A 14,275-nucleotide genomic window follows, 5' to 3' on the forward strand; every position below is an offset into this window, starting at 1 on the left:
TGTAGTTACTACGAGCCTGTCCCTCCTTTCCTCCAGTTGGGTTCATATAGCTACTGTACCTGTGTGCCAGTTCTGTGTCAGGGGAGATTTCCCTGGAAAAAATTCGTTTGGGAATTGTCAGGTTCGAAACGCACAGTGAGTAATCTGTGTAGGAGAGCATAAATATATTAAACTGTCTTGGTGGCATTCAGGTGCTTAACTGTGAGCATCTAATGTTATATTAAGCATTCCAAAATATCTAAGATATGCTGCTCACAGGGCTGGCATGTGAGATAGAAGGAGCTGCACGCTGATGAAATAGTATTGCTAAGGTCAAGTAAGCCACCTTCCTACTATCTTCATTGCTAAGTAAACGGTACAACGATTCTGAGGGTTTGTCGACGTTAACATTATATTGTAGACGAGGAATGTGTTATTTTTTAAGACTGTCTCCACTTTTCATGGTTCGCATCATGGAGTGCCCTCACAGAGCATTAAATGGGTTTCTTTGAGATGAAACTAAGCTAAAAGATGCGCATCAAAACCAATTATGTTCCAGCCACTAAATTGCACACTTGTGCATCATGTGTCCCCTGCAGCACATAGTGTTGAAATCCAGTTCTCAGTATCAGCTGATTTGCTTTACAGATCTTCCCCCATTGCACTCTGCTGCTTGTAACTACATAGTCTAACTGTGCTTATTGATTTCCCAATCTAAAGTGCTTTGGGCTACTTGGCTGGGTTTTGCAAGGTACTGCCATTTAGGACTCTGTCTCCTTTGTTAGTCTCTGAAGCACTGGAGACTTCTGCAATTTGTGTCTTCTTGAGGCTTGTCTTCTGCAAGCCAGTGTCTCGAGAGTGTGTTTCTAGTCCAGGAGGGACTCTCTGAGTTGCATGGTCACTCAGCTTCCAGTTGTGGTCTCTGTCTCTTGAAAAATTCTTCCTTCATCTGCTTTTCTGAGTCCTGTCCATACATGGTTTGCTGTTCATGTGCTCTACTGCCTCTGTCCTAGTGCCAGTAAATATCTGAAACTACATTTATTTCCACCAAGTGTGTAGGAGAAGCAAAAGGTGTGTTGAGAAATGGGGAATGCTCCGAAAGCAATGACAACTATTTCATGGCATGTCTTTTCCAAGTGGCACAGGGACTGCTGAGGTAATGGAGAACCATGTTAGTAAGTCTTCAAGAGGCAATGCATCAGTCTGAGGGCCAGCTTGAGTTCAGAAGTAGTAGATCCATGTTCAAGCACGGCGTATGCAAAGGCAGCTGTACTGCTTCCAGATCCAAGCTGGCTTACGGGCAGCTATTTGAAATGTCTAGAAATGTCTTGTCATTATGCTGTTGTCTTGGGAGGAATGAATGTTGCCAGTTTGATGGTCTCTGCATTAACAGTTGTAATTCTCCAATAGTTAAACTCTAAAGGCAATTAAATGAACATTAGGCATATCTGCATAGTCAGATGCTGATAGTCAAGGTTTATTAGCTTGGGATTGGTGGTTAAGCCACTCAGAGCATTGCCAGAACAGGTATATGACTGTTCCCTCCTGATCAAGTAGACTTCCTTGTAGTGTAAGTGGAACAGTAGTTGCCCTGCGTATAATTGCACACTGGCACAAAGTGCATACTGACTGTCCATGCTGTATTTCATTTTTAAAAGTGTATTCAGATAGATTTATTTTTGTGCTTTTTTTAAATTAATTATCCTTCAAATCAAACTTTTAATGCTGAATTGCCTTTAACATCTGAAGCAAGGTAGGAAACTGATACATACAAAGAGAGTAGTTATAACCCAAGAGAGTTCTTTCAGATACAAGGTGTTAAACTGCTTTTTGATCAGCCGCTTGTAGAAATGTACATTAAACTATAAACCGTGGTTCTTCCTCTAACCAGCTAATGATCCTATCAGTCGCAGACTAATTGCCTCTACCACATCCTAAATTTTGATGCATTGAAAAAGCCAAAGCCAAATTCTAATCCTGTTAATCGCATTCAGCTTTGAAAAGTACACAGTGGTTGTGTGTTAATTCAGCTTCTCTCCCTGGTAATTTGTTTGATTGCCCGTTACTTGCAGTCTGCACTAACTGAATAAATGTGCTCCATGTCCTGATGGGAAGTTATGGCTTTTGTTAAATTATTTTAATGTAGACATTTTGCCTAGAAATTGTGGTAAATTCTGCTTGCCTTTCTTATCCAGAGTACCTTCAATGTGAAGGATGAAAAGCAAGGAAGTTTTAAYTCTTTGCAGAAGGTAATAAAGGCACACCATGGTACCTAGTTCCATTTAATGCCAGATTAGTATCAATCCTTATTGCTCACAGATCAGAAGGCTTCTCATCAGTTTGTAAGTAAATAAATAAGGTGCTAAAGTATGGGAGGGAGGTGCTGATGCTCTATCCATTGCTTCTTTCTATCCATCTCCCATCAAGTTAGCTTGTCTATACTGTCAAGACCTAGAACAGATCCTGTCTATTCATTACTTTTTTATTTCAATTTAAGTTTTTCATATAGCACACACACATATATGTRTTCTACACAGTGCTATGTAAGTCTTTTAGGAAAAGGATGAAACACATGCCAAATTATCTTTCAACTTCGCACATCATTTTTCTGAACAAGAGTACAAGGCCAATGGATATATCCTGTAAGCGCAAAACAATTGTTACTAGGACGTTTTTATTAACTCTGGATCTGTGTGATAATAAAGGTTTATTGTGATTTTACCTTTGAAATCCTCTGAATCTTAATGAGAATTTTTCCTCCCTGTTCTGAATTTTAATGAGAAACATTCGGAATATCATGGCCATGTTAAATATWTGTGAAATCCATTCAGACTACTTTCAAGGTTTTAAAATTTCAACAGTTTCATAGAGGCATGTTTTTAAGTTAAGAAGAGAGACATTAATTTTTAGTATAAGAAGCATTTTCTGCTGAAAAGAGATTACACTTGGAAAAGGTTAATGTCAGAATTACTTATAAACAAAATCTAAAGCTGACTCCTAGATTCTTTGTTCAAATGCCACCTAAAAGTGTGGACCAATCAGTTGTCCACCAGATGACCCTTTTTGAAAATCAGACTATTCAGTTAGACTCCAGAAGTATTTGGAATTTAAATCAGATACCTGATGTTTAGTAATCCATAAAAGACAAGGAAACTAACAGACCTCTTCGTTCTGTATCTGAATTGTAGGTGATGAGAAGTCGGTAGCATGAGGTCTCACTTATCTATTTCAATAACTGGAGTTTCTTCTAAGTGCAGTTCCCCACATCATCTTTTCTCAGCTAAGTATAACAATAAATAAAAAGCAACCATAGCAATAATATACCTACCTTGTAAAAAATAATAAAAAAAGGGTAACATATCTTTTTACTACCTAATTAACAGTGCTGAATTGGAGCATCTGAAGTAGGCTGCAGCTCTGAATGATCRTTGGTTGAGTCCCTCTCTCTCTCCATTGACTAAAGAGAAAACAAAGAGAGTTTAGCCTCCCAAGGGACACTTTCCTTAGAGCCTGGAGTGTCTTCTGAGGTATCAGCATTGCTGCTGTCAGATGGCAATAASTCAATTCTTTTCACCAGAGCCAAAACCCCTGGATCATTAGATTTTGTATTTACTGTCATAGGATCTCAGTACTGAAGCCTCTGATTTATTCATCCTGTTTCTTAAAATTATTTGCTACTCTTCTTTGCTGCCCTTTGGATGTTTGGGCAAGGGTCTTAAGTCTTCCTTGTCTGATAGCTCTAGTAACTCATTATTTCTCTTTTGTTCTTAAAAATGCATTCTAAGAGTTTTCTGTATTATTTTCTTAGTGTCTGAACTATGATATCCACTTTTCAGAAGCTTTAGCTTAGGCTAGGTGACTTGGTTTGCTTGTTTGTTTTTCCTTCCTTTCCGTTTGTTTTTGCTTCCTCTCTGTGGTTTATTTCTTGTGCTTTGCATCGCATTCRTCCCTTTGGCTTGCCCCGAGTTCCAGTCAAAGCCCGGCCCGTTCTGGGGGGCCACGGCCTCCCCAAGCCGCAAGACTGGATCTTCAGCACTTGATCAGTCACAGATTCTGTGGTTTTTCGTATTCTCTTTTTAATTTTTCATTGTAAAATGTATCACTCATTTCCTCGTGGAGTTGATTGCTCCTGTTATTTTATTGTAATATTTTTGCTATTAATCTCCTTTGCCTGAGTTAACTGACAGCATGAAGAATACTAACCGCTTCACAGCCATCTTTTTTTTTTTTTTTCTTTTTTTTTTGCTGGCACTCATTGCATGAAGACATGGAACAGAGCCTCAGTTTTACCTTTGTATTTCCAAAAAAACGTCAGTTCTGGTAGGGAATTTAAATCCTCCCTTCTGCCCCTAAAAATACATTGTTAGGTCATTTTACTTCTGTTTACTTCTGTTGTTGTTCTGTTCCTTAATCGCTTTAATTCAAGGAGTCCAGCACAGATCTTTTACATTCAGTGTTGAGTTCTAATTCAGGAGAATTGATTACAGATGTGTCCCCAAGGAACAATACTAATTATACTGACCCATGTGAAAGCCACTTGAAAGCCCAGATTTTATTAGTAAATAAAGTTTCTACCTTGCATTTTTAAAAATCTTGTACTAAGATTAGAAAATAATTCAAAAAATCAGAAAATGGAAAAGTTAGAGCTTTACAAGAAAAAGAAATAAAATCCTGAAGAAGAAAAAAAGAGCAGAAAAGGTCAATAGAAAAAGAAAGGTGAGAGCAAATATTTAAGAAGACTTAGTAAAGCACAGTGTCTGTTATTGTAAGGGAAAATGAAAAGGCAGTGGGGGAATCAAGCTTTGGCTTATTGCRTTCCAGTTATTAGGAGCAAACGGGAACACTTTTTGGTCATAAATTCTTTGCAACAGAAAACACTGCTTTGCTGAGAATGTCTACAGTACTTCGCACAATGGGAACTGGTTCAAGATTAGCACTGTTCTGCTGGAAAGAATTACAAACAATAAGACGCAAAGAGACAAGGAAAGCAAACTGATAAATTACATAACATTTACTCAGCATTTGGAGAAGGAAAATGAAAATTATCGTATATTGCGTCAGCATCTGAGTTGGAAGAGCAGTCCTGGAAGAAAGTAKTGTGTCATTCCCTTCTAATCCTAATTTCTTCCCTACTCAAAGTGAATTGAAAAAGACCCTGCAGCAGTCACAGTTCTGAAACTGCAAAGCCACTACTTGAGCTCAGCAGGGTCCTCAGCTACCCTGCCTTTAGGGGTTTCTTAACAGTCCTGGATTTTACTGTCCTTCTTCCAGATCTGCTAATACTGTGTGTCAGGATGCGCCACTTCTGCTTTTGTGTGATAGGAAGTCAGCCTGTGAGCAGAACCTGTTTTAATTATGTTCTCCTGTGTTTTATTTTATTTCTGTTTTGTTTCTTATAGGTTGACCTGCTTGTCCCTACAAAAGTCACTGGCATAATTACTCAAGGAGCTAAAGATTTTGGTCACGTCCAGTTTGTGGGGTCCTACAAGCTTGCTTACAGTAATGATGGGGAGCACTGGATCATATACCAGGATGAAAAACAGAAGAAGGATAAGGTAAAGTAATGAGAAAATGGATATCTGGGTTGCATTTACAGAGRATTAAGTCCGTAGCAACTCCAGTGCTGAAAGCCTGTAGATTTTTGTCCGGCCTCTGCTTTATGTGGTTACATATGCCTAGGGTTCCACAGATAAAAGTCAAGGTGAATAAAAAAGAATCATATACCACACTGACATTCACAGTGCTGTAACAGCATACATATCAGTGCAATGCACCTGATTTAAGACTATTAAATATGAGACATAAAACTTTACAGTTCTCCATTTATTGGAATTATTCCTTCCTTTGACTTTACAGGAGAATGTATATAAATAGTAGTTTATTTGTATCTTGGAGAAAGTGTCTCAGTRCATATTTTGATATGGATATACTATTTTTCTGTAAAGTATATCCTTACTGTTCACTACTACTGTCTTGTAATTTTGTGTTGATCTTTTTTTCCTGGAAGTTAATCACTTCAGGGTTCCAAATACCCCATGGGAAGATCCTTTTTTATTACACTATTAAATTAATACAAAATGTAAAAAGTTTCACAACTTCCTTTGCAAATGTTTAATGGCTAGGCATAACAAAAGAGTAAGCTTACTGATAGATTTACCTAGAAGCATTTAACTTTTCTCATGTTATTTAGAGTATTATTCATTATACATTTCCTTTAAACTGTATAACATTTTTAAAATGCAAATAGCTGAATTCATAGAATGGTCAAATGTCTGTTAAGAAAGAAATTACAGTATATGCGTTACTTAGGGAAAACATTAAGAAATCTGACAAAATGTTGAGTATTTATTAAATATTTTAGAGTCTAATTGGAACAAAGATACCTTAATAAAAGTACCAGATGGCTGATATATCTGATAATAGATGTCTCAAATCTGGTGTTTTCAGCATCTATGTACAGGATAATAAATGTTCCCACTTGTTTTTCTTAGAATAAACAAATTTTTTTCATAAAAATGAATACTCTTCATATATACCAATTCATTTTTTTTTTTTGGAAACAGTGAGATCTTGATATATAATGATACATACTGTATGAATACAGGTAGATTTATTAATGATGGATTAGACAGCAGTATCGCTTAAATTTCACTGATTTTAACTGATTGATTGAATGTATACTCCATGTGAGTGGAATGCATCCTACATTACTGGATTAATATGAACATACTTATATGTGTGCCTGCAAAAAATACTCTTAAGAAAATTATTTTCAAAAAAAAGATGCTATCAAGTCCCAGCATCAAGAGCAAAATGGCAGTTCACTGTGGTTTTATCCTGCAATGAATTTTTTTGTTATCAAATTCTGAAAGATTTTTAGATAGGGAAAACACAATCAGTTGCTTTAGCCATCCATCTGAGAAGGTCCTGACACCTATGATTATGGATGTGTCTCGTGTAATTGGTTGTCAGATAAAAATTGGAAACAAACAACTCACCTTCCATAGACATACTGTAAATGCATTCAATTTAAGTGACAGATAGTCCCTTCAGTACTTTGTRCGCATCCCATTTTAAATCCCTGGCATTTAAAAACAAAAGCAAAAGATTTATTGTGAAAGAAATGTCTTCTTCAAGCCAAACGTCTAATAGCAAACTGCTGTATTCATTATACTGAAAAAGCAAACATGCATTCAAGTCTCCAGTGAGAAACACAGTAACAGTCACAGGCAAATCTAAAAGAAAATGCAATCTCACTTAACAGCATTGTGCTAGTCTACACTTGTTCATAGCATTTGCCAAGGCAATTAAATTCTTTTTGCTTTCATCATCAGATGGATTGTTAATTGCTATATGCATAATCCATTAGGAACAATGGAAAACTCTTAATCATTGTCTTTTTAAAACATCTCACTTCCCATATTAATTAACATCACTAAGAATAAAATAGACTTATCTTATTATGATGCCTTAACAAATCAGGAACAATTAAAGGCAGAATGTGATCAAATACACTTAGCTGGAGATTAGAAGTCATGATTTCTGAGTTCAGATTTGTAGAAAATATACGAACAACATCACTTGATATAAGTCTAGATCACATCCTTTCTGTTCCGCAGATATAAATACAAATAACTTTCCTATTTTTCATTTTTTTCCAGATGACAAAAGTTACCCAGAGTCTGACCTTCTCCAGTTTTAGTTGTCAGTCAGTGAACTTGACGTAACTTCATAGGAGACAGGTCTGAAAAGGATCTTGAGAAATTACCTAGACAGGTGTCTCATAGCCTATGAGGAAACTAGTCTTCCTTCTCCCACCCATCTCCTCTCTGGTCTTCTGCACAGAAAATGGGTTTCAATAAACCCTAAGTACTGTTACCCCAGGAACAGTTGCAAAGACTTCTTAATTGTTTGAGTGGAGGTTAAAAGCTGCCAGTTTAAGAAGTTGAGTTCTTTTCTCTGTCTGGTTCATTCCCCTGTGCTTCCCCTGGGCAAAGATACAGGGCTCATATCTTAAAACATTCTCTGACAGAGCACTGTTTAGTATGTTTGTAGAAACAGCCAATGATGAAAATTGTGCAGTGTAAGCAATCTATTCCAGTGTTTAAATCTTTAAAGGTAGGAGAGTTGCTTCTCTCCCTTCCTGCAATAAGCCTACCTGTGCTCAAAGACGTAAGAAATAGTTCTCTTTATCTTACTCTGATTATGGTTGAAGTCTGTTAACTTATGTCTTCTCAGTTTCTTCTCTGGAAAAAAATATCAGCCTTTCAGGCTTCTTCAGAAGTCATATTTTCTAAACCTTAGATCATTCTTTTGAATCCTCTTTGGACCATAATCTAGCCRTTCACCTCTTCCCTAAAGTGTGATCTCCCAAACTTATCTTAGTGTTTCAGCTGAAGCCTTAATAATACCAAGTAGAAATATTATGTCCTATGGTTTACATGAGATAGTTCTATTATGATCTCCATATATCCCTTTCCTTGCCTTGCCTTTTCTTAGAACAGTTTGCCATTATTGCCTTAGATCCAATTTATGATCTACGCTGATCTGTACAGTCTTTACTGCAGAACTGCTGTCTTCCCCATCCTCCTCCATRTTGTGTCTGTAACACGGATTCTAACTTCCTAAGGTATGTGCTTGGGACTCATCATTATTAAATTGCATCTTGCATTTTTCAACCATTTCTCCAATTTGTTAAGACCACTTTAAACTACCAATCTTAACTCCATTTTTGAGTCTTGTGAGGCTTGGCCACTGAACCTGCAGAACACCATTACAAAAATAACTGAAGAAAAAACAGTACTGCACATCATCCATGAGGAGCAGGAGAGAAAGAGCATCGTCAGTCCTGCCTCATAATAGGACTAATCTTTGCACAAGATCCACACCAATTAACCTTCTGTAACTTAAAGAGTGATGCCAGATTTGACCCAAAATGCAAGAACATTTGTGAAGAATCTGTGTTTTTACAGGAAAGTGAAACTCTTAAGAAAATGTTCCTTCTGCCCTGGGGATAAAGAAGGTAGATTTAAGGCAGAACTACCAACAGCAGCAAGTATAAATTATTCATAATCTGCTCTTATTCATTCTGTTTATTAGCTGAAGCTCTTGATTTGTTCTGAGAAAGATAGAATATCTAGTTTTCTAACTCCCTTTGCAGGTGATTTATTCATTCTATGTTCATCTTGCGAGTCTTGCCCAGTGATCCAATAATTTAGGAAAAAGTTTGTTCCAAAAACTCTGAGGGAAAGGAAGACAGGATGAAAGAAACGTAACTAATTTTAAGGTCCTAAAATAATGTGTAATTTTAGTCTGGAAATAGAAAACTTAGTCTAGAAAATAGCAATAGAAGAATTTACTGCTTTATCTTGTCTGCTGCTGAGCTTATCTGTTCAGTCGTTCACAGGATAAGTCCTAATGTGTCAATGGGTTTCAGTGAATTCCTGAAACTGTTCACTTTTGCCTCTTCATCATTTGTTATTTTTCACAGAAAAAAAGAAAAAAAAAAGATCAGTATCTCATATTCACAAGCGCACTACTTGCAGCTGCTCTCTTTGATGAATCTGAAACAAATAATCACTTATTTCAAGTAGAAGGAAACATGATTTTCTAGCTTCAGTTTGCTGCATTGCACACTTTCAAATGGAGAAGATGTACCCAGAACAGTAGCTTCTCCAGCCTCTGTTTGGCTTCTGCTATTTTAATTGCCGTTCATCTGAGTTCCTATCTATGCTGAACTTCTCTGAATGCGGAGAGAAAGGTACTGGAAAAAAAGCATGCCTTTAAAAAAATGATGCCTTTCTCATTTTTGTGAATAGTTTGAATGAGATCCCTAAAATATATCAACATTTTTCCCGTTCTCCCAAAGAAGCAAACAAATTACACTTAGACAGTTGGCAAGAAGGAAGAAAATATATTTTAGAAAAAGAACCAGAGTTAATAGCTATCTTGTTTTTCTCAACTAGAGGTCAGTAGCTCACTATGCCTCTGATGCTAAAGACATCCAAACCAAATTTGACTAGTTTTTTTAATCACATTCTGAATGTGATTCATAAATTGCACTGCCTGCTATAGATAACCCAGGGCCAACTGCAGTGTCAAATGGCAGCATTTTAGGGGCTATTTTTTTAAATAAGATGAGAACGTTTGAGAGTAGCCTAAGCAGTCTGGAAATCTGCAGCATTGGCAGTCATTATGAGCAACCAAAGGTGCAATTAACTGTAGGTAGGGAATGTCTGATATGCAAAAACCCACTGGATCTGTGGAAAAAAATGAAGAACTAGAGATATAAATTTTATCAGCTGAATGTCTAGTTATTGCATTCCAACTGCAGGCAAGAGCCTATTTGTAAGTAAAAAGTTATGTCAGGTTAAAAATCTATCTGACTTTCTGCAAGAATTTGCTAATTATTTTTCTATAAAAAGTTTAATTATAATAATACCTACTTTGCCCTGATAAATTGAATTTCTACATATAATCCACATCTTCAGCATTATTTAACACGTTCTCTAAATGTCATATTTGATTTGTTAATATCTAACGTAACACCCCAAAAGGTAAAGCACTTCAAAGTTCAKCTGTTTTGCTGCTATTGCTACTTGTTCATATTTTATTTTTTTTTTCAAATTTCATTTAAAAAAAATCTCCACTGTATGTGAAATTAAAGTCAAATGCAAACATGAAGAGAAACTGCAAGGCAATTAGGTTGCACTAGTAATTGTGTGAATTTGTGTAAAAGGACAGTAGTACAATAGAATCTGCATTTGTTTTTTCCATCTGGTATGGATGATGTGTTGTGCTATCCTAGCATTTTGCTTGAAGACTCTGTACTGTAGGTAAGGTGTGAAGATAATACTCCACATAAGTGAAAGGTGTTGCTGATTGATAAAAGTAGGTATGGTTTCTGGAAATGAAAGTGTTTGTCTTGTCTTATCCATTTTAGGATATTCTCAAATCTCTGCTAGCTTCTATTATTCACCTTGTCACTTTGTCTGTCTTCACCAGTTCTTAAGAGGCTGAGTAAGACTATTTCTTGTTATGGTTATTGAATTTTTTATCATTAGATTTTGAGTACATACTATTCTGTGAACTAATCCTGGATATTAAGGCTTGCACAAACCAAAACAGCCCTACTGAGCACAAACATACATCAATATCCAGGCCCTATGCAACATCAGGGCCCAGTTCCAAGACTGAATATAGCTTCCCAGGGCCACTCTGAGTGTTTCTCTAAATCTTTAAAACCCTCTAACCAGGTTCTCCAGTGGTTTAAATTATGGTGGCTTCTATTACCTTCAGTTGAACTATCATGATTTATATCAGCTGTAGCCCTAACCATACTTACTTTAAGTCATACCATCATCACACCTAATCTCTCTCCCCTCTGTCACTCTAAGAAGTAAAGCAAGGCAATGTGCTTATATTAACGGTATCTACCTTTCAGTTCTGTAAACATATTTGGAGGGAGGTTAGTCTTTGAAATATTTCTCTTTTTGCTTGACTTTGACTTTCTATCATAAACCACTTTTATACAACAAACAGTGGCACAAATTCTAATTTAAGTGGCACTAGGAGATTTCAGGTGAAGAAATACCAGAAATGTGATAATATGTTTTATGGGTTCAAAACTATTATCTACCTTGTATCTACTGTAACTACAGGAAATAACAAAGGTCATGTAGTACATATTCTCATTCATATATCACAGAGAGAGAAAAAAACAATCCTTCTTCTAACACTAGACAATTTTTGACTAGTTATCCAATCCTTGCCAAACAACTTCTGACTTTTTATCCACACTCTGACAAAGCAGCAGGTGAAGAAAGAGAAAGGAGAATGGCTAAGACTGGGAGTAGAAGATCCTGGCCTGCCCAAAGAGACTTTATATATACCAGCTGAAAAAGAAGAATTTTCTTTTTCTTTAAATCGCTACATAAACTCAGCAGGCATGTGCACACACATATGCAAACATATGCACTTGTACCTACATCCATATATCTGTATGTATCTAAAAATAGTACGTGCTCAGAGTCGCATAGTGGGAAGCATGTTCCATAGGAATTCAGTAGTACTAAAGTGCAACCAAATGTCTATAAAAGGTAGCTCTACTTCTGGTAAGAAGCTCAAGACCTCTTTAACTATTTTTGACTTAGTGTTGTTCACTGGTAACTCTTCATGGTGAGGAGTTACTCTGCCAAGAACAAAAATGTTAAAGCATAGAGCTACTCAAATCTGCAAATTCTCTCTTGTTTGATATCATCTTCAATTAACAGTAATAAAGAAATAAAATAATTCTACAGGGGAAAATGACTATCAAAAATTATTTTTCTGTGCAGCTTGTTTTTAGAATTGAAATGAGCTGATGTCATTTTAATACTATGCCTTTAACTGTCATAAAGTTGAGATATTCTACACTAAAGCAAATTCCAAACAGCCAGGTCTAACTGTTCTTTTTAAATAAGCTGCCTCTAAACTGTGCAGGATTAACGTTTCTAATAAAAAATATTTAAAATATTTTGCTTACAATAACAATTGTGTTTAAGGCACAGCAGACTTAGTGACTTCACCAGTCTGAGGCTTGAATTTTAAAGTCTCCATTGCCTTCCATTATCCTGAATAGCACCAACCAGTAATTCCATGGTGCAGAATTTTAATCTAATTTAAGTTTCTACAGGGTATGAGATCAAGCACGATTCTCTGTGGAGAGCTAGAGTCCTTGAATTTCCTTCTTCCTTGCACACCCCTTGACACAGCTCCACAATCTTGCCATCTGCAGCCACCTGTTTAACTAGCCAAATGGACATGTCCTAAAATCTGGTTTGGAGCTCCACATTTGGAGCAAAGCAAACATCAGTTTCAATACATTCTAGTTTTCCCAAGATGTTTTTCTTCAAATATTTCTTCTAAATTATTCTATCATAAAATATATAATAGTTCTATTTTAAAAATATAAATAAACTTACATTGTCATTATTCAGATTAGTTCTTACGCCGTAAAACACTTTGTTCCATTGAAAAATTTCAGAGTGTTTGAAGGCAAGATATTAAAACTGTTTGTTTATATTTCAGAAATCTGTATGCAAAGAGTATCATTACATATTTCCAGGTTTTCACTCTCATTTACATGAATGAATAGTAAAATAAATTATTATGTTAAAAGTGCAATAATCTACATTTTTCACTTTTTTAATAGCAGCTGTAAGAGACTAAGCTACACAGGAACTGCGCATACATTTGGGGGTTGTATATCTGTAAACTTGCTGAAGCTTTTGAGTAAATATTTTAGGAAATTACATCTTGTAATCATGCAGACTGACATCAGTAGATAAAACCAGTCTATATTTTTTTAGCATGCTGATACAGGATTGCCAAAAAGGAAAAGCCTAAATCCACTTTTACGAACACAAGCAGCTGCAATATGCAAGCTGTTGTGCTAGGTGCACCTAAAGCTCTGCCCGCACCAGCATCCTCCCTCTAAAGCAGCGAGCGTCCACAGCAGATGCCTAGAGAAGAAAAAGCCATAGGGCAGTTATTCCTCGCTAGTGTGCCCTCCCAGCATCTGGCTATTTGCTGTCTATATGTTTAATAGCCCTCGACTGATTTTGCCTATAATGGTTTATCTGATCTTTGACAACACTTTAGTATTGTGGGAAAGAGTGCCATAGTTTAATCTGATGTTGTATGGAGGACCATAATCTTTAGGAGGCGCAAAACAAACCTGCTGTCGTTCCTTGTCCCTTGCTTGTTCTCACAGGGGAACAGTGCAGTATTTTCTGTTACTAATTTTCTTCGTGCCATTGATAATTTTATAGGCTTCTATTATGTTTCGTTTCAGGAGGCTAAGTCTATTTAATCATCTTCGAAAGGACTTTTTTCATGCTTTTGACCATCTTTTAATTTCACTCTGTATTTCCTATCCAGTCAGAGATAGGGGAAGACCACAACTGCACTCACTTTGAAATCAAAATGTGGATGTGCTCTGGGTTTATGCACTGAAATGTTAATATTTTGTTCTTGTTTGTATTTAGCACTGTATTCTCTATTCCTTGCTAACTTTTCAGATTTTTTTTTTTTTGTTGTAACTGGGCATTTATCTGACAAATTTCTTAGAACTATGTATTATAACTTCAAGATCTGTTTCTTGAATACTAGTAAATAATTGTTAAAATTTTCAGAAATGTTGTACACTAAAACATACTACACAAAAACCAATGTGAGTGGCGATCATTGATGAAATGAGCCCACCAGCTCTTTAAGAGCTTTTAATTGCTTAGTTGATTCATGTATTCAGCCATAA

General features: G+C 36.2%; 1 protein-coding gene across 1 annotated transcript in view; it reads left to right on the plus strand.

Moving 5' to 3' along the window:
* EDIL3 (EGF like and discoidin domains 3) overlaps positions 1 to 14,275 on the plus strand; it is a 229,263-nt gene that overhangs the window by 207,620 nt on the left and 7,368 nt on the right. The window contains exon 10 of the mRNA XM_085316785.1: positions 5,379 to 5,534. Within this exon, the coding sequence (XP_085172911.1) occupies positions 5,379 to 5,534 (156 nt within the window). The remainder of the gene's footprint in view (positions 1 to 5,378; positions 5,535 to 14,275) is intronic.

This window comes from Rhea americana, unplaced genomic scaffold (genome assembly GCF_003343005.1).
Source record: "Rhea americana isolate MKP2758 unplaced genomic scaffold, rheAme1 scaffold_114, whole genome shotgun sequence".
Classification (NCBI taxonomy): Eukaryota; Metazoa; Chordata; class Aves; order Rheiformes; family Rheidae; genus Rhea; species Rhea americana.